The 23413-nt window shown below is 36.5% G+C and overlaps 1 protein-coding gene across 1 annotated transcript in view; it reads right to left on the bottom strand.

The window, feature by feature from the left end:
* Positions 1 to 23413, bottom strand: part of Fancm (FA complementation group M) — a 389753-nt gene that overhangs the window by 125263 nt on the left and 241077 nt on the right. Inside the window, exon 15 of the mRNA XM_090395633.1 lies at positions 5718 to 5865. Within this exon, the coding sequence (XP_090251759.1) occupies positions 5718 to 5865 (148 nt within the window). The remainder of the gene's footprint in view (positions 1 to 5717; positions 5866 to 23413) is intronic.

Below are 23413 nucleotides of genomic sequence, written 5' to 3'. Positions count from 1 at the left end.
GGTGATCAAAATTAAAGTATCTCTAAAATATCTAAGGCCTTGTAAGGTGACACACAGTGATTCAAATGATGTGAAACTTTGCAGGAATGCATTGTGTGCAATGAGGAAGCAATATCTGAGGGGACAAAATTGGTTCCTAATCTTTCTATTTTAAATTTATTGTGCTGTGGCATGGTCATTTTCTTCCAGAAGATCCTATGAGCGGTATTCAATATATATATCTATATTGAATCATATATCTACCTGTCTGTCCAAACTATGCTAACTTGCAGGAACAGGGTACTTTATATACTCCAGGCACTGAGAGAGGAGGGAGCTGATCTTTGGTAGAACAGATAAGGGTAGCAAGTTTCCGGTGAAGCTTAAAAGCTGTATAGAGGTTGTATTTTTTTAAATTCCTGGTTATTTTTTCTGATGTACCCCAGATATAGGAGACGGTGATGTGACTTCTGAAATATTTCTGAAGGGATGGTGGAGAAAGATGATTATTATTTTTTTAAATCTGTAAGTGTAGCCATTGGATAAGAAGGTGTTGTGTACATGGTTGAGTTCTGTTAAAAGAGAGGTTCCATGAAAGAAAGATTATAGGTTGTACTGCTTAGTTTTAATGATGTCATATTGTTGAAAGATGTGGTGAAAGACAATTTTCTGTATACAGTGAAGGAGAGGTTACCATTTGGAAGGTGTGTCACTAAGGTATCTAAGGAAGGGTAAACTATAATTATTTTTCTTTTCCATCATAAACTGGATTTTTGGATGTAGACGACTGATGAGGTGACAGAGGAAGAAGTCTAATGTGTCAGGGCCATGAGGCCAAATAGAGAACACATCAGCTATGTATCTTAGCCAGATAGAAGGTTTGAGAGAGGATGAGTCCATTGCTTGTTTTTCAAAATTTTCCATGTAAAAATTGGCAAAGGGGTGAAAGTATGGGGGGGGGCCCATAGCAATTCTACAATCAACCTGTGTGCAAATTTTGTTCCTCCAAGAAAAATATCTGGAACTGATTTCAAAGGAAAAGAGATCAAAGATATCAGAAGGAAAAACGTTTTCTACGGTGTCACATTCAAGGGAATATTGGTAAACAGTGAAATGATATCAAAGCTATCAGTATATCTATTATTTAAAGTTCGATTTTCAATAGAGGTTTTAAAATGGGTAGAGTTTTTGATATAGGTATGTAGTATGACCAGTGAATGGGATTAGAGAGTTTGCTAGCTGTTTTAACAATTTGTAGGATGGAGCATCAGTGGCATCTACTATAAATTTGAGGGAATTGAGTTTGTGGATTTTACATCAACCATATACAGGGTGGCCATAAAATAACTTTCCCTCTTTGGAGGCATCTGTAGCTAAAACCAATAAACGGAATGAAACCAAATTTTATATTGAGACTTTTGAAGACATGGGGAGATGATTTCTGCAAAAAAAAAAGATTTGGTATAAAAATTTTTTTTTTAAAGTTGCCGATAGGGGAAATTTTGGCGCTGATGGAGCCGAAAGCAGTCAAATATTTGCAGTAAACACAGGTAAAAGGGATTATGCAAATTTTACTGTGCGTACGTGACAGCAGCGCCACCAATTCCACTTAAAAAGGGGATTGGGAACGTTCAGGCAGTTATTCGAATGACTGACGAATTGTGCTCAATATGCATCCTACCCTGCCTTAGCGTGCTTTACTTGTTAAGTTGTTTTACCTTAAACCAGTGTTTCTCAAACTTCAGATATCTGCGGACCCCTTCTTAAATTTTCATTATCACCAAGCACCCCTAATTAATTAAAAAATTAATTTAAAATATTAAAAATTAAATATCTATTTTATTTGAATTTATATGTTCATGTAAACAAAAAATATGATTTATTTTTAATAGAACAAACTTTATAAAGATACTATAAAGTTTTACTTACTTGAAATAATTTATCATCAATGAGAGGAGTGAAATTGCTTATGGCGAGATAAAATTTCAGCAAAATTTGGCTCTATAGCTGTTAATTTCAATCTCAGATGCGGTTCGACATCTGTAATGTGATTCCTCTTCTTCGTCTTAATATCTACTAGGGCGGAAAATCCAACTTCGCACAGATATGAATTTGGAAATAGAAAAATGAACCTTAGAGCTTTATCTGTTAATTCAGGAAATTCATTCTGTATTTGTAGCCAAAATGATGAATAATGTATTTTCATTGTATTTAATTTTTAGGAAACCATCAGAAGCTAGTTCTAAAAGTAATTGTTCTTCTATTGACGATAGACCCTTTGGCATAAATTTGTTTTTATTGAAAGGGTATCTTATCCACTCAATATTAATGTCCAATTCAGGGAAATACTTTTCTAGATTCATTTGTAAGCTTTTTAAATGCTGCATGATAGTAATTTTCACATCAGGATCAATTTGTTCATTTGCACTTGCGAGCAATTCATGAAGCGATGGAAACGCGTCAAATTTTCCATTACCAACCCGCTTTTGCCAACGTGGTGTTCGCTTTATCTTGGACATGAAATATAGAAATTTCCTTGCCTTGTAAAGATAAATTAAGACTATTTAATACAGTAAATATATCTGCCAGGTATGCTAATTGACTGAGCCATTTCCAATTATGTAAATGCTTTTTCAATTCAAACTTTTCATCAAGAAAAACTTGTAGTTCATTCCGAAGTTCAAATAAACAAGTAAGGACTTTTCCACGAGAAAGCCAATTGAATTGAATACGAACATTGGTATGGAAAAGAAGTGTATAGTTGCTTCCCATTTCTTTGCAAAGTTGAGAGAAAAGTATGGCATTTAGAGGACGGCCTTTAATATAATTTATGATTTTTACAGCTTCATCAAGAACTTTTCTTAGGCCTGTAGACATCGTATGTGTAGCCAAAGTCTCCCTGCGTATGCAGCAGTGTGTCTACTTTGCATTTGGTGCAACAGCTTGAATCCTTGAAACAAGCCCATTTTTAGATTCCACCATGGATTTCGCTCTGTCCATGCTTATTCCAACACAACTTTTCCAATCAAGCTTGTTTTGATGCATAAAGGTATTTATACTGTTAAATATTTCTTCTCCTGTTGTATGTTCTGGCAAGGGTTGGCAATATAAAAGGTCGTCATGAATTTTTTGATTTTTTTTGTACCTAACAAACACTAGAAGATTTGCAAAATTTGTAATGTTGGTGGAGTCATCTACCTGTAACACATAATAACGACTCTTACGTATATCGGATAACAATGATTGTTTTATATTTTCAGCCATTTCAGTGATTCTTCGATGAATGATACTATTTGAAAGGCAAATCCGATCAAAAGATCTTTTTGCATTATCTCCGATCATAATTTCTGCTATTATTTTTGCTGCAGGCTTGACCAAAGTTTCGCCCATTGTTTCCGCTGCACCACTTTTTGCTATTAATAGCGACACACGATATGAAGCTTCTAAAGCCTTCATGTTCTCACCTCCTGACACGATCGACATCACGTTTTAAGATTCTTTTAAATTTTTTAGTTTATTTTGAAAAAATTCGACAGGTTTGTCCTCGCATTCATTATGTTTCGATTCAAAATGGCAATTTAAATTACATGGTTTCATGCTTTCATTTTTTAAAGTTTCCTCGCAAATTACACATAATGGAATAGGTTCCTCTTCATTTCCCGTCCATGAAAATCCACATTTCAGGTAATTTATACCATACTTACGATGTTTTCTCATCTTCTTCCTAGTTGGTTCTTTAGAGATGTCAGACGACACACACTTATCAATTTCACTTGATCCAGATACAATATCAACATTTTCTTGATGCTGACAGCTACTTGTATCTACTATGTTCCTCTTTTTTGCGCATTTTTAAAAATTCAGTCTTTAACCAGTGATCCATAATTAAGAATTTGAAAGCTAAATAAAATTACTATATTTAACGAACAGTCCTTCAACAAATGGCTAGTGAAAGCAGAACTCGAAACAGACAGCAATGGTAGGCCAGTAGAGATAAAGCAGCTATGAAGACATTCATATAATTGCTGCGGTATTAACAAAAGATCGCGCTACTAATTGACAAAGGCAAGCCGACAGTTCAGTTGAAATGCTAATTCTCTTCAACCAAATTCCTTATATAATATCTGCAACATATTCACTATATATTTCTTAGTTTTAACACGTTCACTCAAACAAAACCATATGTTGCCGGTGCACCATATGGTTTTGATTGTCTACTATACAGCATTTTATGTGGGAGGGGGTCATGCGATTCATTAGTTAGTGCTGTTTTTTACCCAGTTGTCTCTAATTGCACTGTTTGTTGAGAAACATATTACACAGCTTGCAGATGTCTTTGTACTTTATTCAGTGATACAATAGGAACATTTTACGATCTCAAACTTAAATTTTATTCCATGCGTTAACGATGCATAGCAGAAAATTGCCACGGAACCCCTGAAAACCTTTCGTGGATCCCCAGGGATCCACGTACCACACTTTGAGAAACACTGCTTTAAACAGTGCAATGCCATAGCGGCCCTTCAGGAATTTAGAAGGCTTCATAACCTGTGTACAGGTCCTATGTCAGCTGTAGCACTGAGAGCTATGATTAAGAAGTTTGAAGAAATTGGATCACTAGGAGTTAGACCTGGCAGAGGATGGAAAGCAGTGCAAGAAGAGACAGTAACAGATGTTGCTACTGTGGTGTTCCACGACACAGGGACCAGTACTGGTCCAAGTGCTCATGCCATAGCTTGCAAACTTGATAAGGCTTATGGTACAGTCTGGAAAATCGTACGGAAAATGCTTCACTTCTATCCGTATAAGTTCAGTATTCCGTATAATTATTATTCTTATTATCATTATAACGTGCCATATCCAGCTGGAATGAGTGATGCGGCTGTCGCTTACACCGTCGAAATGTTATTATTCCATTTTATCTGCCTTTAATGTAATTATCTGCTTGTTTTCGGCTCTGCCAGCGCCAAAATTTCCCCTGTCGACGACTTTTGGTACTAATTTTTTTTCCCGCAGAAATCATCTCCCCATGCCTTCAAAAGTCTCAATATAAAATTTGGTCTCATTCCGTTTATTGGTTTTAGCTACAGATGCCTCCAAAGAGGGAAAGTTATTTTATAGCCACCCTGTATTTGGAGGAAAGGGGGGAGGGATGAAAACCAAAAGGTTTAAGATTTTTGTGATGTCAGGTGGCCAGGAATATACTTTTTAAATAAGGCTTTTTAATTTTTTACCCTGCATTTTGGTGGGAAAACTTTATCTAGTGGAATGGAAATAGAGCAATCTTGGAGAATACTATCCATTTTCTGGTTATATTCAGTGGCATTACCTTTATCTGCTCTGGTGATGACAATACTTTTATCTTTTTTATAACTTCCTGAGAGCAGCAAGTTGGCCAGAAGATAGACTACTTTTTGAAGGTGAAGACTGGGAAAGAATATTGGCAGTGTCAAGTCTGATGTTATTTGCTATTTCCAAAGCTAAATGACATTCTGTGTTCCAAGTGTACACTAGGTCTAGCTCCAGTACTTCTTTTGGTACTATGTCAAAATTGTGGCCAAGGCTTAGGGCAATGACGGCATCTTCATTTAGCCATTTCTGAAAACAGATTCACTATGAATTTGTGGTTGTGATTTTAGAACTGCACAGAATAATATACTTTTTGTTATACTTATTTCAACAAGTATAATATGCTTTGAGCATTTCCCTCCCCCTTTAAATAGTTTCAGATAACATACCTTCTTTCTGGGATTGTTGAATATCATCAATAAAGCTTTCCTCGTATTGATCCATTTGACTGTTTTCAACTTCATCCTCAGATGCACTGCTTCCTGATACTTCAGCCTCCTGATCTAAAAACTTGACTGCCTTGTTTTCACTAATATTCTGAAACAGAAAAGATAGCTATTTATATAAAACAATATTTTATAAGAAAGTAAGATAAGTAAAACAATAATAATTTATACATAGCAAAAATTATTGAAATGGTACTTCTATTAAAGGTCTTTTCTACAGACATGTAGCTGCAAGTGAAATTTTAAGGATTTATGTTAGGGCTGAAACTAGATAACACAGCATAACATCCTACAAAAATGTGGAGAATGAACTGGGACTTGTGATTCAAATGTTGTCCAATCCAGATATTAATAAAGCAAATTTTATAAGTAGACATCCACTTAAATAGTAAATCAATGAGTGAGGATCAGGAAGCATGTTGAGACTTAAAATCAACCTGCATTAGATGTTATTATACATGCATTATGGGAAACCATCATTGAGAGATAACCCAGCGTTAAATGAGGTTCTTGCTGTTTGTAACATGGAATCAATTTAACCGGAAGGACTAGGGTTAACTGCTGGAAAAAACAATAACCATAAATTTAGTCGCAATCATTTAATTCAATCTTGAATGAAAGTTATTCTCCCACTCCCATGGACCTGCCAATGATCAGAACACAGGCACAACCAATGTGAAAAACATCACAAAACATTTTCTAATGTTTGGTCTTTTTTTAATATTTCTCTGCAATAAAACCATTTCTCATGACCCAGATTTTTATAAGAATTCATATTCATGGTCTTCAATTTCTGATCAACTTTCAACTCCATATGTGTAACTGGTTTGCACACTTCATCACAAACTTGCTAGCTTGGCTGATTTCTATCTTCCACATAAAATTTTATTTAAATGGCTCCTTCATCATAGTCTAACTTATTGGATCATATTATTATGAAATAAAGTGGCATTAAATGTTATATTGAAATCAGAAACATTCAACTCGGATCTTTACTTTATGCAGATGACATCAAATGTCATAAACAAATCTAGTACAAGTCTTCTTTAACTAATTGAATAATGACTATAATACATTTGGTGAGAAAATTAGCCATAAAAAGATGAAACAATGAAAACAAGCAGGAACATGGAAAATGTGAACTGCCTGCTCAAAGGAACAACTAAAAGACTTCAACTATTTAGGTACAATTCTTAGTAAAGATGGAAAATTAAATATTGAAAAAATAAGCAAAGCCAGAATGGTTGGGAGCTGTGATAAATTTATATAAAATAGGAGACAAATTATTTAAAACACTAAACTAGCAAATGGTGGTCACAGCAGACTCTTTCTTTCTTTTAATTTTTAACTTTCTAACACAACTCTCAGAAATACAACAGTTAGAAATAAATTGACCACAGGCAAGAGAGAATAATCATGAAGTTTTGAGAAAAATTAAGAGAGACAACAGATGGCATCAATGCTAGCAATAATGAAGATATTAGAAAGGAACTTGGCATTGTTAGCAATCAAGAATGTGTGCACAGGACAATGGACATCTGAGTAAAATGGAAAGGAAAGGTTAGCAAAACAGCAATGGAAAAGAAATGGACCCATCAAAAGAATTGGATAAGTACCAGATTGACATATTATGCATCACTGAAAGAAAGAAGTAGAGTGATGTGGACAAATATCAGAATGGGGAACTGGACAATGAGACTTATTTGTGCATATAGTCCCATAGAAAGTTCTACCAAGGAAGAAATGGAGGAATTTCTGAGGCATTAAAGAGGATAGCTGGCTCAATGAAAAAGAAAAAGTTGATCCTTGTTGGAGATCTAAACAGAAGCATAGGAAATCATTACTGGACAAATAAAAATGTTTTGGGAAAATTTGGAGAAAAGCGCAAAGCTAATAATAATCGTAAATGCCTGCTAGATTTCTGTTCATAACATGGATTAGTTATTACTAACACCATCTTCCAATATAAAAATGTGCACAAATTCATATGAAGAGAAGATACAAGAATTATAAAAGTCTCATTGACTATGTTATTGTTGATAATGATGTTTTTCCATTGGTTCAGGACACAACATTATACAGAGGATTTGAAATGGTAAGGTGATCACTATTTAGTTTTGAGCATGATAAAATTGAATTTCCTATTGAAAAGAAGAGTGTGTAAGAAAGTTATAAAACGAATCAAGGTTAAACAGCTATCAAAGGTGAACTGTAGACTCAAAATACACAAACATCATTCAAGAAAAAGATGAAAGAATTTGAAAACAAGAACCAAACCTTGGAGATTCAATGACAAACCCTGAAGAAAACAATGACTGATTCAATCAGAGATGCACTTGGTGAGGTTGTTTGCAAGGATAAAAAAATCAGAACTTCAGAGCGGACACAGGAAGTTAGAGGCAGTGAAGGGACAGAAGAAAGCATACCAAAACTTCTTGGCAGGTAAGTCAGATTGTGCTCTTAGAGAATACAGAGAAAAATGGAAGAAAGCGAAACCTTGTGTAACACTAATTAAACAAGACTAATAAATATCAAGAAGGCGGTAAAATATTCTGGAGGCTATTGAAAAAGCTTAGAAATGGAGGAAGTGTACTTTAAAAGGAATCAGAGATGATTAAAACTGAAAATAAAGCTATTCTAGATGTATGGAGTAATTACTTTGAAAGACTGTGAAATGAAATAAGCACTGTCAGCATTATGATATAAAACTCCCATCAGGAATGTAGTAAGGAATATATATCCATACCTGAAGTAGAAAAAGTCATCAATAATAATAATAATAAAGTCATCAGTGGGGGTGCTTAAGGGTCAAAGCTGTATAACTGAGAGGAGACCTCCACATAGCCTTTAAAGGAATGCGGAGAACCGACCAGGGCTTCTGACCTAATGTCCAATCCTCACCTTCTCGTGGTGCACCCTGTTGGGTATCTACTTGGATACTGAACGAACGAGGATGGGCTGGCAATTTGGGATTTAGCCGACCAAATTGTATTCTTATTGGTTAAACCAAAATAAAAAATGATGGTACAACATGACAAAATTTCATGCCGGCTGGGGCGTCGCCCGGTTAAACAAGGCCCCCGTTGTTTTCGCCAGGGAACCAGGGCGAACAGCGAAAAGTCAGCTACTGGAACAAATCTGAAAACAAACCCCAACTCAACATCACCAGAGTTAAAGATCGGTACTATCAACGTAAGAAGCCTGAATGGCAAAGAAATGGAGCTAGCTGAGGAATTAGATAAGTACCAGATCGACATAATAGGGGTGACTGAAACAAAAAAGACCAAAACTGGTGAGATCTTTCTGAGCAATAAATACAAAATGTTATATTCAGGCAATGACAATCAAGGAAAAGAAGGAGTAGCCATAGTATTCAACACAAAATACGAGGCTAATCTTCTTGAATGGCAGTCAGTCTCAAGTAGAGTAATGTGGGCAAATATGAGAATGGGGAACTGGACAATGAGACTTATTTGTGCCTATGGTCCCACAGAAGGTTCTACTAAGGTAGAAGTGGAGGAATTTTTTTTGGCTTTAGAAAAAGCAACTGACACAATGAAAAAGGAAAAGTTGGTCCTTGTTGGGAATCTAAATAGCAGAGTAGGAAATGATTGTGAGACATACAAAAATATTTTGGGAAAATTTGGAGAAAAGAGCAAAGCTAATAATAAGGGCAAATATCTGTTGGATTTCTGCTCAGGACATGGACTGGTTATTACTAACACCATGTTCCAACATAAAAATGTGCACAAATTCACATGGAGAGAAGAGGCTAGGAATAAGAAAGGTCTCATTGACTATGTTATTGTTGATAGTGATGTTTTCTCACTGGTGCAGGACACCAGAGTGTACAGAGGATTTGAAATTGGAAGTGATCACTATTTAGTCTTGAGCAGGATAAAATTGAATTTCATATTGAAAAGAATAACATGTAAGAAAGTTTTAAAGCGAATAAAAGTTGAGCAGCTCTCAGATGTGAACTGTAGACTAAAATACAGAAATATTATTGAAAAGAAAATGAAAGAGTTTGAGAACAGGAATCAAACCTTGGAGATTCAGTGGCAAACTCTGAAGGAAACATTGATTGATTCTGCCAGAGAGGCATGTGGTGAGGTTGTCTGTAAGGATAAAAAAATCAGAACTCCCTGATGGACACAGGAAGTTAAAGAGGCAGTGAAGGAAAAGAAGAAAGCATATCAAAAGTTCCTGGCAAATAAGTCAGCTTTTACTCTTACAGAATACAGAGACAAATGTAAGAAAGCTAAACAGTGTGTAAAACTAGCTAAACAAAAGTCATGGGAGGACTTTGGCAAGAATATAGAAAATAAATATCAAGAAGGTGGCAAAATATTCTGGAGGTTGTTGAAGAAGCTTAGGAATGGAGGAAACAGTGCTGTAAAAGGAATTAGAGATGATAAAGGTGACATGAAAACAGGAGAAAAAGATATCCTTGAAGTATGGAGTAATTGACAGCAGGTCTGTGGAATGAACCGTATGAGAACAGGTTGAGGATTTGTGGGTTGCAAAAATTGGTTGATAGGTGGAGGAGGGGAGATATAATTGAGACATTCAAATTACTGAAGGGTTTCTATAAAATTAATTCAGAAGATATTTTTGAGAACAGGGCTGGTTGTGGGAGGACTAGGGGACATCCATGGAAACTGGGCAAAAGTGTGGTTAGTAAAGGTGTTAGAGCTGGGTTCTTTACTTTTAGAGTAGTGAATGAGTGGAATGCGCTCCCTGAGTTTGTAGTGGATGCTGTGACAGTGAATGAGTTTAAGGCGAGGTATGATAGATACTGTATGAATGTCAAATAGTTGTGATGAATATGATTTGGGGCCTCCCTCGATGAGTCTATTGACTCCCTGGAGTTGCCCGTAATAATAGTAATAATTACTTTGAAAAACTGCTAAATGAAACAAGCAGTGATGACAGCACAGTGATAAAAAACACTGACCAGGCATGCAGTCAGGAATACATATCCATACTTGAAGTAGAAAAAGCCATCAAAGGCTTGAAATGTGGAAAGGCAGCAGGAGTAGATGATATTCGACCAGAAATGCTGAAGTATGGTGGTATAAGAGTCTTACAGTGGCTGCACTGCATAATTCAGAAAGCCTGGACAGAGGGACGAATTCCCGATGATTGGAGTAGAGCTCTCATAGTACCCATATATAAAAAGGGAAATAAAACTGAATGTGAGAATTACAGAGGTATTTCCCTACTGAGTGTTCCTGGCAAGATCTATGCAAGTATACTTGAGAAACGGTTGAGAAGAATTGTGGAAGAAAAGCTTGGTGAAGAACAAGCTGGATTCGGGCTAAATAGAGGCTGTCAGGATCAGATCTTCACTTTACGACAAATAGTCGAGAAAGCATGGGAATATAACAAAGATCTGTATTTAAGTTTTGTCGATTTGGAAAAGGCATATGACAAGGTGCCAAGAGAGAAGCTATTCAATATGCTGCAGTTATATGGTGTCAATGGGGCATTATATCAAGCAATACTTAGTCTTTATTTGAGTTGTGAGTCAGCAGTTAGAATTGAAGGAAGTACAGGAAGATGGTTTAATGTTAAATCTGGTGTGAGACAAGGATGTACATTATCCCCTCTGTTATTCATTATCTATATGGATCACATTATGAAGGAATGTGGTATTAAACCTGATATCAAAATTGGAGATGTTAATGTCAGCTCTTTGCTTTATGCAGATGATGTTATACTTCTAAATAAATCCGCTACAAGTCTGCAAGTTCACTGACTAAATTGAATAGCTGTTGTAATAGATATGGTATGAAGGTCAGCAATAAAAAGACAAAGACAATGAAAATAGGCAGAATCATTGAAAATGTCAACTGTGTTGTGAATGGAGAACCTGTGGAACAAGTAAAACATTTCAGCTACTTAGGCACAATTTTTACTGAAGATGGTAAACTAAATATAGAAATAGACAACAGAATCAGCAAAGCTGGTATCGTGGGAAGTCAATTGAATAAATTCATATGGAATAAGAAAGAAATTAGTCGGAACACTAAATTAGCTGTATACAAGACTGTGTTCAAACCAATTTTAACTTATGGATCTGAGAGCTGGGTCAGAAGTAAAACACTTGACCAAAGACTAGAGACCGCAGATATGAGAGTCCTGAGAAAGATTAGAGGCATGAACTGATGGCATCAATGGCAATATCATATTAAAAATGAGGATATTAGGAAAGAACTTGACATTGTCAACATCCAGGAATGCATTAGCAGAGCTAATCTCAGATGGTATGGTCACTTAAATAGAATGGGAGAGGAAAGATTAGCAAAACAAGTGTTCTCTGCCAGGTTGGCAGGAAAACGACCCAGAGGAAGACCAAGATATAGGTGGATTGATACGGTACAGAGTGCCTTAGACGATAGAAATATAAGATCTGATAATGTTGAAGTCTTGACAAGTAACAGACTGATTTGGAGGAAAATTGTAGATAGGAAGTTAGTAATGATGTAATTTTTTCATGTAGTACTGTCATATCCTGTACACCCCTTGAGGGTACATGGCAGGAATTTGATGATGATGATGAAGTCATCAGTTGGAATAAATGAAATTCAGCCAGAAATGCTCACATATGGTGGTATAAAAGTTTTATTGTGACTGCATTGCATAATTCAGAAGGCCTGGTTAGAGGGTCGAATTAGAAATGATCTATAAAAAGGGAAATAAAACTCAATGTGAGAATTACAGAGATATTTCCCTATTGAGTGTTCCTGGTAAGATTTTATGCAAGTATACTTGAGAAACAGCTAAGAAAAACTGTGGAAGCAAAGTTTGGTTGTGAAGAACAAGCTGTTTTCTGGCCAAATATGAGTTTTCAGGATCATCATATATGTGCAAGATGGGATGCCAGAGGAGTGTTTGCCTGGAGGAATGATAGAATGTGGCTATGGCAATTAAGCAGGGTGAAAGGGCGGATGAAATGATCGTGATGATGGGCATGAATGACTTGAGAGGAAATGTAAATCGGGTGGCAAGAGATCTGAGATTCTTGCTTGAGGTTGTATGAAAGAAAACGCAGAGAGGAAAGATTGTGTGTGCTGCCCAGTATGATAGTGACGAGCTGAGCAGAAGAGCAGTAATACTGAATAGCATAATAGCCAGAATGTGTCAGAAGAGAGGATTACAATATGTGGATGCTTGGAGGGCATTTGAGGACAGAAAGGAACTATATGTGAGAGACCGCTTGCACTTGAATGAGGAAGGATGTAGGCATCTTGAGCAATTGCTGTTTTCTGAATGAGTTGGCGTGTCAATACAGGGAAAATAAAATTCTCAGGGGTGGCCTCTTGTGGGAAGGGGATGACATCAGGTAACACTGAGTCCAGTAGGGTCTGGAGGAGATAATGATACGTATAGAAGCAGTGACATTTTTATGCTTTATAGTAATGCCAGGAGTATCCGGAATAAAGGAGATGAATTGGTGGCCAGGCTGATACTATCAGCCTGGCCAAAGACTACTGGGATCTCTGAGATGTAGTTGACGGAAGATGATATAATAATATGAAGTGAAGTAGCAGGGTACAGTATTTTTCGGCAGGATACGAAAGGAAAATGTGGTGGTGGAGTACTGCTTATGATAAGTGATGACTTATGTCCTCTAAGAGTGGAGACTTTGGAAGGCAACGACACTAAATATCTCATGCAATAAATTCAGGATATTTAGTGGGGTGTTACTACAAGCCAAGGAGCACAGAGGGTAGGGAGCAGAAGATGTTTAGGCAGTTGAGCTTGGCAAGTGCAAAAAGAATGATTGTTATGGGAGATTTTAACTACAGCAGTATAAATTGAGAAGAGGAAAATGCATGTAGTAATAAGGAGATGGAATTTCTAGAATTCTTGAGGGACAAATGTCTTAGGCAATATGTAATAGAGGGAATAAGAGTTTTGGATTTGGTCATAGCATCAGAAGAGCTGATAATAACATCTCTCTCTCCCCAGTTGGAGAGAGAGTGACCATGTGGTTTTGACTTGGAAGATGAATAGACATGCAGGAGTATCAAAAAAAAGGGAACGTATGCAGAATTATAAGGCAGGTGATTATAATAGTCTTAGATATCAACTTGGGACAGTTCCATGGAGGAAGGAATTGGAAGGGTGAGATATCATTAGTGCTTGGGAAATTGTGAAGTAATATTTGTTAGCAGCAATAGTAAGCTGTATTCCATGAGTGAAGAAGATAACACAATTTGGTGTAAAGTGGATGACAAACAATATTGAACAGGAACTGCAGCTGATAAAGAGATTATGGAAGAGATATAAGGAGATGGGTAGAGAGCAGATACATGAGGAATATAATACTCAAGCCAGGAAAGTGACTAGTATGGTGAGGAAGGCAAAACTGGGATATGAGAAGAGATTGGCATTAAGATCCAAAGAAAATCCTAGGGAATTTTTTAGCTATGTGGCCAGTAGAAGGAGAAATGATTGGTGAAGAATGACATTGTGGGATAAAAATGGGAATAGAGTGACTGATGCAGAGGACATAGTAGAGTTGTTCAATGAACACTTTATTGGAGTATTTCATTTTGAAGAAATATGCTATAATATTAGAGGGATAGGGGAGGTTTGAGGTGCAAGAGGAGAGTGTGTTCCAAATACTGAGTACTCTGGTTGTCATTAGAGCTGTGGGACTGTATGGTATTTCACCACAGGTTTTGAGAGAATGTGTTAAAGAACTGACAGCTCCGTTGACCTGGCTTTTCAATGAAAGTCTGGCTATGGGAAAGATGCCCAGGGAATGGAAGGAAGATAAGATAGTGCCATTGCATAAGGGCGGTAGCAGACTGGAAGTGTCTAGTTACAGGCCGGTTTGTGTGTCATCAGTAGTTGTTAAGGTCTTGGAAAAACTGGTGAGGGACCATGTACAGCATTGGGCAGATGAGGGTAATGTTATATGAGAACATGGATTTGTTAAGGGGTGCTCTTACTTTAGTAATATGATTGTCTTTTATAATAAAGTGACAAGAGCAGTTGATGAGGGAAAGGCATATAGTGCAATTTTTTTGGATTTTGCAGAGGCATTTTATAGGGTACCACATGATAAGCTGATACTTAAGTTGCAGTACATGGGTTTAGATGTTAGGTTAGTCAACTGATTCAGGATTGGCTGTCTGTAAGGTATCAGAGAGTTATGTATTGTGGACAATGTCAAGGAGGCAGAAGGTTACTGGTGGGGTTCCACAGGGCCCAGTACTGGGACCTGTATTGTTTAATCTTTATATCAATGACACTGTGAATGGATAGCAAGGGGATATTCAGTTGTTTGCAGATGATATGAATCTGGGCAGGGTTATTAGTAATAGTGTAGATGTGGCAGCCCTTCAAGATTTGAATAAACTAGACATGTGGGCAAATGAATGGAGGAAGGGGTTGTCAGTTTAATGCAGCAAAATGAAAAGTCTTGAAGTTTGGGATACATCGATGAGAGGCTGCATACCAAATTGGAGGAGCTGTACTGGAGGAAGTAGGGGAGACAAGAGATCTTGGAGTGATGATTGATAGAAAACTGAAATTCAGGGAACATATTGCAATGGTGGTGAAGGTAACACAGAGGATTGCTGCAATACTGAGAAGGACACTGACCTGCAGAGATAAAAGTTATAATTCTGTTGTATAAGATTCTGATCAGATCACACTTTAACTATTGTTCTCAAATTTGGTCCCCAAGATTTGAAGGGATAAATTAACTGTGGAAAGGTTACAGAGGTGGATAACAAAGATGGTTTCAGGACTGTACAATGTTGGTTATGAGGATCGGCTTATGGAATGTGGACTGTAGAGTTTGGTGGATAGAAGAAGGAGAGGTGATATGATTGAGACCTTTAAACTGTTGAGAGGTAGTTACAGCGTTGACACTGGGGAGTTCTTTCACCTGGTGGAACAGTGGGAAGGAGCGATGATAAGGGGCCCATCCCTTATCCTCTGATATGCGAGTTCTGAGAAAGATTAGTGGAATGAACAGATGGCATCAATGGCAGTATCATATTAAAAATGACAATATTAGGAAATAACTTGCCATTGTTAACATTCAAGGAATGTTAGTAGAGCTAATCTCAAATGGTATATGGTCACAAAAAGAATGGGAGAGGAAAAATTAGCAAAACAAATGTTCTTTGCCAGGTTGGCAGGAAAAACCTCAGAGGAAGACCAAAATGTGGATGGATGGATAGAGTAAAAAGTGTCTTAAAAGACAGAAATATAAGATCTGATAATGTTGGAATCTTGACCGATAACAGATTAATTTGAAGGAGAATTGTTGATCGGAAGTTAATGATGGTGTAACTTTTACATGTGATACTATCATAATTTTCCCATACATCCCCTGAGGGACATATCAGGAATTTTGATGATGATGAACAGATGGCATCAATGTTAGCAATAATGAAGATATTAGAAAGGAACTTGACACTGCTAGCATTTAAGAATGTGTACACAAGGCACTAGTCATCTGAGCAGAATAGAAAGGAAAGGTTAGCAAAAACAGGATGTCTGGCTTTTTTTCCTGGATCACAGGAAAAAAAAAAAGGACCAAAGGAAGCCTATTATTATTATGTGACACCTCCAGGGAGTCCAAGGCCTCATCGAGGGAGTATGCCAACAGCATCGAATGATTGATCCCTTCCAACTACTACTGCGCTCAAACTAGCTTAACTTTTTGCGAGCCATTAGTAGCAGAGGCTCTACCAATCGACCAACTTTTGCTGGCAAAGGTTGGTAGAGCTGAACATGATATAATGAATGAGAAGCCAGAGGACTTAGGTAAAATTCTACTAATAAAGCATTTTAAATATGTACCACAGGCATAGGCAGTACAAAAAAAAAAAAAAAAAAAAAGTGAGAAAGAGAGAGAGAGAAACATAATATACAGTTTAACAGAAAAAATTCGAATCCAAAATCATAACAAAGCACCATGACAGCTTTAATGAGACAATAAACAGTCAATAAATTCCTAGAGTGAAAATAACTAAGAAAGAGTAGCAGATCAAAGTGGTATTATTTCTCTCATATTGGGAAGATAAACTTTGGCTATCATCAGACCTGCTAAAGTTACTATGATGTATTAATGTTTCACAACTTTCTTTATAGTCTATCCATAAGGAATCTACTTTTATTCAGAATCTTTATTATTATTATTTTATTTTTAAGGACCCTAAGTTTAGAGGGGATGACATGTTTTGTAAGATTATACTTTTTAAAAACTAAATAGGCCACAAGAGCAAGAAATTTGGTAGATGCCTAGAAAGTTTAATGAAATTTAATGAAAGTTTAGGCAAAGAAAGAATAGTGCAGATTTTCTGGACAGGGTGAAATGCTACTTGAATGTTAAGTTGCCTAAGAATTCCAACATGTTCTTTAATTTTGTAAGGATTCTAAAGGTAGGTTTTATTTGCAGAGTATTTGTTTATTTTTTCTGATATCCTATTAATGGATGGAATGAGAGTTTTGCTGTAATTTATATTATTTTTATTTTTAGTTATAGTCTTGGGAAGAATTTTATTGCTAGTGTTTTTGTTATATTCACTGTTTGTAAAGTGCTGTGATAATTTGTAATTTATGCTTTCTCATTGAAGAAAGTTGTTACTACTCTGTTTTTCAGAATGCTAATGACTCCAAGTTTTTGTGTTGGACAGTGGTAAGAGTTCACATGCAGGTATTGGATGGCACATTATGTCTAGGTTGATGGTAGATAGTGAAGGACAGATTATATGAGGGAAGACATATGACAAATGTATCCACAAATGAAAATGTATTGATTTGAAAATTGAGAAAAAAAATGGATGACATTGCAATACTAAATAATTATGGAAGTCACATTTATTTAGTATTATAAATGAAATGTGATCTGGTTTTCAATTTCAATCATAAATTGTATGTATATGTGCTGTTTGTTCATGGTGTTTCAAGTTCGGCAGCCAAGGAGACAATGAAAATATGAGGGTGTGCTGAAAAGTTGTGATAATCAGCATGAAGGAATTGATGTAGAACCATGTGATATACACATTATTCTACATATTCTCCACGAAGTGTTATATACTTGTTAGAATGCTGTCATCATTTGCAATCCTCTGAGATAAAAGTCTTTCTCTTGTTGCACAAACCAGTCTTCAGCTGCAGATATGATTTCAGTGGTAAATTTTGTTCCTTTCAAGTGTTTCTTTAAACTTGGGAATAGGAAATAGTCAGATGGGGCCAGGTCTGGTGAACAGGATGGATGAGGCAGACATTAAAAGTCCAAGTTATGTATTATCTGTTGGGTTTCATGAGGAGTATGAGCAGGTGCATTGTTCTGCAAAAGCAACACGGCTCTGCTCAGCTTTCTGCAGCATTTTTTTCCTTCAGAACCTCCTTCAATTCCTTCAGAGCTGTTGAATAAACCACTGCTGTAACAACTTCACCTTTTTTTTTTTTTTTTTGAGGTGCTTGGTAGGGATTATACCATCTATTTGATGGTGTAATCCTTACCAAGAGTTTTAAGGATTACACCATATATCCCAAAAGACAATGGCAAGAACCTTCCCTGGTGACTTTTGTGTTCGGAAGCTCTTTGGCCATGAAGAACCTTCGTGTCTCCACTCCACTGACAGTTGTTCGGTCTCTGGGTCATAGTAATGAATGCATGTTTCATCAACGGTCGCAATACAAGACAAAAATTTGCACCTGATTTCTCAAAATGATTCAAACTCCCTTGAGATGACAGTATGTCTTCTTTCTTTTGGTCAGCATTCAAACATTTGGGGATTTTGTTTCTGCATGTCCAGAAACAAAATCATTGTTGGTGAATAATGATTCCAACTCATTCTCTGCAATGTTATTGGCTGGTATTCGGTATCATCAATGCATCACATCGATGTTTTCAGGTGTGATTACTGTGAAAGGTCTTCCTGACCTAGGGTATCTGTTGTCTCAGGATGCCCAGTTTTAAACTTGGCCAACATCTAGCAACTGTTAGATATGCTGAGGAACAGTCCTATTCCTGTTTTATTCCTAGAGTCTCCCACAAAGTTTGGTGAATCTCAGTTGCAGACTTTTCTTGCAGCATGAAAAATTTACTGACAGGCCTATGTGTCTTTGAATTTCTTCAAACCTCTGACATGTCTTCTTATATATCTTAAAAGAAAAAGAATAAATTATTACAATTTGATGAAACCTGTGGGTTAAAGGGTTTTAAGATATGTTCTTTCTTGTGGTTATATCAGTTGCTTTAATATCATTTTTGTTCTAGCTGTTTATAAGAACTTTTTCAGTCCCCCACTCGTATCATAAATATATCTGAGTCAAACTTTGAGATTTAAATACAGCACACTGCTTAAAAGCTTCCATATGAAAGTTGCAATAGGAGGGGATAGTGGTGAGCCCATGGTCATACTCTCTTTTTTGTAAGTTAAAATTATTTTGTTACATCAGGTGACTAGAACTTAGTATGTGGGCAAAAAGGATTCTGACACTGGACAGAAATTTGTCCTGCAAAAGAAGAACTGCTACTGAGTTGGACATTTGTGAAAAGAGAAGAAATGTGTTTTCTATATAGGATGGAAATGACATACCAACTGTTTCAATTAGTATGCATTCTCCCTTCTATATAATTAGGACTGTTGATACTTTCAGTTATTGCTTGAAGTGCTCAATATTTTTTCTTTATTACACATTATTTTTATATATGCTAGGGAGACTGTAAATTCCTGGTGCATGCATAGAGCAGTAATGGTGTGTTAACAGTATCTAATATACAGAAGCAATAGACTTAATTAATTCTATGGCTTTATCTAGTTAGTTGTTATATTTTACAAGCTGATAAATGCTGCTGCTGCTGTTGGAAACTGATCCATTTTTTGGAGGTAATCTGACAGTTTAAAACAACAGAAGCTTTACCTTTATACGCCTTAGAAATAATGATATTCTGGGTTGCTTTTAATGATTTCACAGCTGCTAATTCTAATGTGGTGAGGTGGCTAGTAACTGCTTTGGTATTATTTAAAATGTTACAAGTTTCTATTTGTATTTTACTAGCTATATATTAGTTGGGAAAAATGTCATGTTCTCTTCAATATGGTATATACTGAAGATTAGTTTCCTGATATGCTTGTTTGTGGTCATATGATCCTAGAGTCATTACTCATGAGTGAAGAGATATTCATAATCGATTTTCTGATATTTACAGGATATTACAGTACCGCATAAAAAAGATTATATCAGTAACTTCCTATCAACAATTCTCCAAATTAATGTCATCTTATCAAGAAATACAATATTATTATAACATATTTTTGTCTTATACAGCACATCTTACTGTATCAATGGAAGAGGAAGGTTATACTAACCTTCCTCTTCCATTCCATTTAAGTGACCATACTGCCTGAGATTATTATTATTATCATTATTATTACATAACACCTCCAGGGAGTCCAAAGACTCATCAAGGGGGGCACCTACTCTACAGCTCTTTGTCTCCACCACTCAATTCACCAACTACAACGATCCGCAACTACCATCATCATCATCTACACCAACACCATCTACCACCCATTATCACTAGTATTTTCACAGACAATCACAAACATCCATGCCCACAGCGGTATTCGAACCCACAGCCTTTTGACTGGAGAGCAGATATGCTGACTGCTTGGCCAATGTTAACACATTCCTGAGTGATAACAATATCAAGTTCTTTCCTTATACCCTTAATCATAATATCATACTGTTATTGATGTCATCTGTTTATGCCCCTAATCTTTCTCAGAACTCTCATATCAGTGGTCCTCTCCAGTCTTTGATCAAGTGTTTTATTCCTAACCTGGCTCTCAGATCTGTATGTTAAAATTGGTTTGACCAATGTATTTTATACAGCTAGTTCAGTGTTTTGACTAATTTCTCTCTCATTCCATATAAATTTATTCAGTTGACTTCCCCATACCAGGTTCGCTAATTCTGTTGTCTACTTCTATATTTAATTTTATATCTTCATTAAAATTGTGGCTAAATAGCTGATATATTTTGCTGCATACTCTTGTCTCACATCTGATTTAACATCAAACCATCTTCCTGTACCTCCTTCAATTCTAACTGCTGACTTGAAATTCAAATATAGACTATGCACTGCTCAATATAATGTCCCATTACATCATATAACTGAAGCATTTTGAACAGCTTTTCTCTTTGCACCTTGTAATTCACATATTAAGTTTTACTTTGCTTTTTATAGATGGGTACTATGAGAACTCTATTCCAATCATCTAGAATTCGACCACGTGATCAGACTTTTGGAATTATGCAGAGTAGCCACTGCAAAACTTTTATACCTCCATATTTGAGCATTTCTGGTTGAATATCTACTCCAGTTGCCTTTTCACACTTCAGGTTTCTCATGACTTTTCTACTTCAAGTATTTAGATTTATTCCTGATTGCATTCCTGTTGAGTGTTTTCTACCACCATCTTTCACTGTAGTTTCATTTAGCAATCTTTCAATGTACATGAAAGACAGTAAATGTATGATAGTAATGAAATGAGGTGGAAAGAAAGGATTATGAATGATATGTTAGAGGAAATGTGTGAGGAGAAAGGAGTGCAGTTTGTTAATTTGTGGAATGAGTTTGAAGGACGAACTGAACTGTATAAGGGTGATGGACTGCATCTGAATAGTTTTAGTGCAAGTCATCAAATTTCGCATCGCTTCTTACTTGATCAGATTCATTCTCATGCTCATTCTCCTATCTTTCAACTAACAAGTGATGTGAAAGAGCAAGAAAGTAAGAAAGGAGAGATTGAATGGTGGTTATGAATGAAGAAATGGGAAGTATGAACATAGAGAATGAGAGTACAAGTGTGCAAGACAAACAGGACAAACAGGGAGGCTCATGGTCGACAGAGGAACACAGCATGAGAAAGGATGATGTTCCAAAAGGATATGAAAGCATATGTAGACAAAAAAGGGAAGGGGGGGGAATGACCTGGAATCAAAGAAAAACAGATTCGAAGAAGGTTCTAAGATGAATAAGTAGAAAAAGAAATGGCTCAAGTATGGAGAGGTCACATCTAATATGTAGTATCAGTGAAACTTGCTGTAGAGCTAGGAATGAGTTATATTTGTATACAAAGGCTAGAAGTGTAAGAAACAAGCCAAATGAAATGGCTGCATTAATTGAGTATGTTCAGCCAAGAATTGTTGGAATAAGTGAGAATGGTTGGATGAGGATGATATCCTAACAGGAATAGAGATAGAGGGGTATGATGTGTTTCATGAAGAGAGAAAGGGTAAAATAGGGGGGGGGGAGTGCTATTGTTGATAAAGAAATAGTTATGTCCATACAAAGGTAGAGATGCAAGAGGGGGAAATAGTGCCAGTGGTTTTGAGGCAGTATAGTGTGAGATAGAGGTGAATAGAATGAAATACTTAGTTGGATGTTGTTATAGACCTAGTAATGTATGGATGGTAGTGACCATGAAAGGTATAATCAGATTAGCCAAGCAAATAAGAAAAGGGTGATCATGATGGGTGATTTTAATTATGGCAATATACACTGGTATGATGAGATAGCAACTGGAAGTAAAGAAAATGAGTTTCTTGAGTTTTTGAGGGACAACTACCTCAGACAGTATGTAACAGAGGGCACACAAGGATTGAGGGTCTCGGATTTGATCATCTCATCTGAGGATGTTATTATAAATGAGGTGTCAAATCACTCTCCAGTTGGCGAGAGTGACTGTGAAGTGATTACCTGCATGGTTGCCAGCAGTGTGAGGACTTCTGTGAGAAAAGGGTATGTGTGGAACTACAAGGTTTGTGATTATGAGAAGTTCAGGAGAGAGCTTGCAGGTGTAGCATGGAATGAGGAGTTGGCTGGAAAGATCCATGCTCCTTGGGTGATATTCAAGAACTGTCTGGTGAACCAATGTCTAAATGTATTCTAAGGGTCAGAAGGTTAAATAAGGTAGGCATGAAATGGATGAATGAAGAGATTAAGCATGCAATACAGAGAAAAAAAAAAGACATTATGAAGGCAGTATAAGAGGAGTGGTAATAATCAATTCCATGAGGATTACGAAGAACAGGCCAGGACGGTGACTTGGTTGGTAAGAGTAGCAAAAATGAAGTATGAGTAGTAGTTAACTAATGAAGCGAAAAAAAAATCCTAGGGAGTTCTTTCGATATGTAGCCAGCAAAAAAAAGAATTATTACAAGAACAGCTGCTGCTGAGGATATGGTTGAAATATTTAATGAGTAGTTCATAAAGATCTTTCATTCTAGCGAATGTGGAGAGTTTGAGAGCAGTTGATGATAATGAGGAAAGACTGACTGTAAGTGAGCAAGAGATATCTGGAGAATTGAGCAATTTTGATATTAATAAGGCTGTGGGACTAGATAATATATCACCACATACTTTGAAGGGACATGGCAGGGAGTTGGCATCTACCCTCTACCCTGACATATTTGTTTAGTATGAGTCTTACACTGGATCAAAGGTTCCAAAGGAGTGGAAAGAAGGAAGGAAAGATTGTGCTGCTCCATAAGAGTGGTGATAGAACTCAAGTATCAAATTATAGATCTATCTGTGTGTTAGTTGTTATTGTTAAAGAGGCTGGTGAGAACCAGGATCCAGAATT

This window comes from Typopeltis vanoorti, chromosome 1 (assembly GCF_054136105.1).
Source record: "Typopeltis vanoorti isolate ZY-2024b chromosome 1, IOZ_Tvanoo_1.0, whole genome shotgun sequence".
NCBI lineage: Eukaryota > Metazoa > Arthropoda > Arachnida > Uropygi > Thelyphonidae > Typopeltis > Typopeltis vanoorti.
This window is presented reverse-complemented; position numbering and strand designations above follow the sequence as displayed.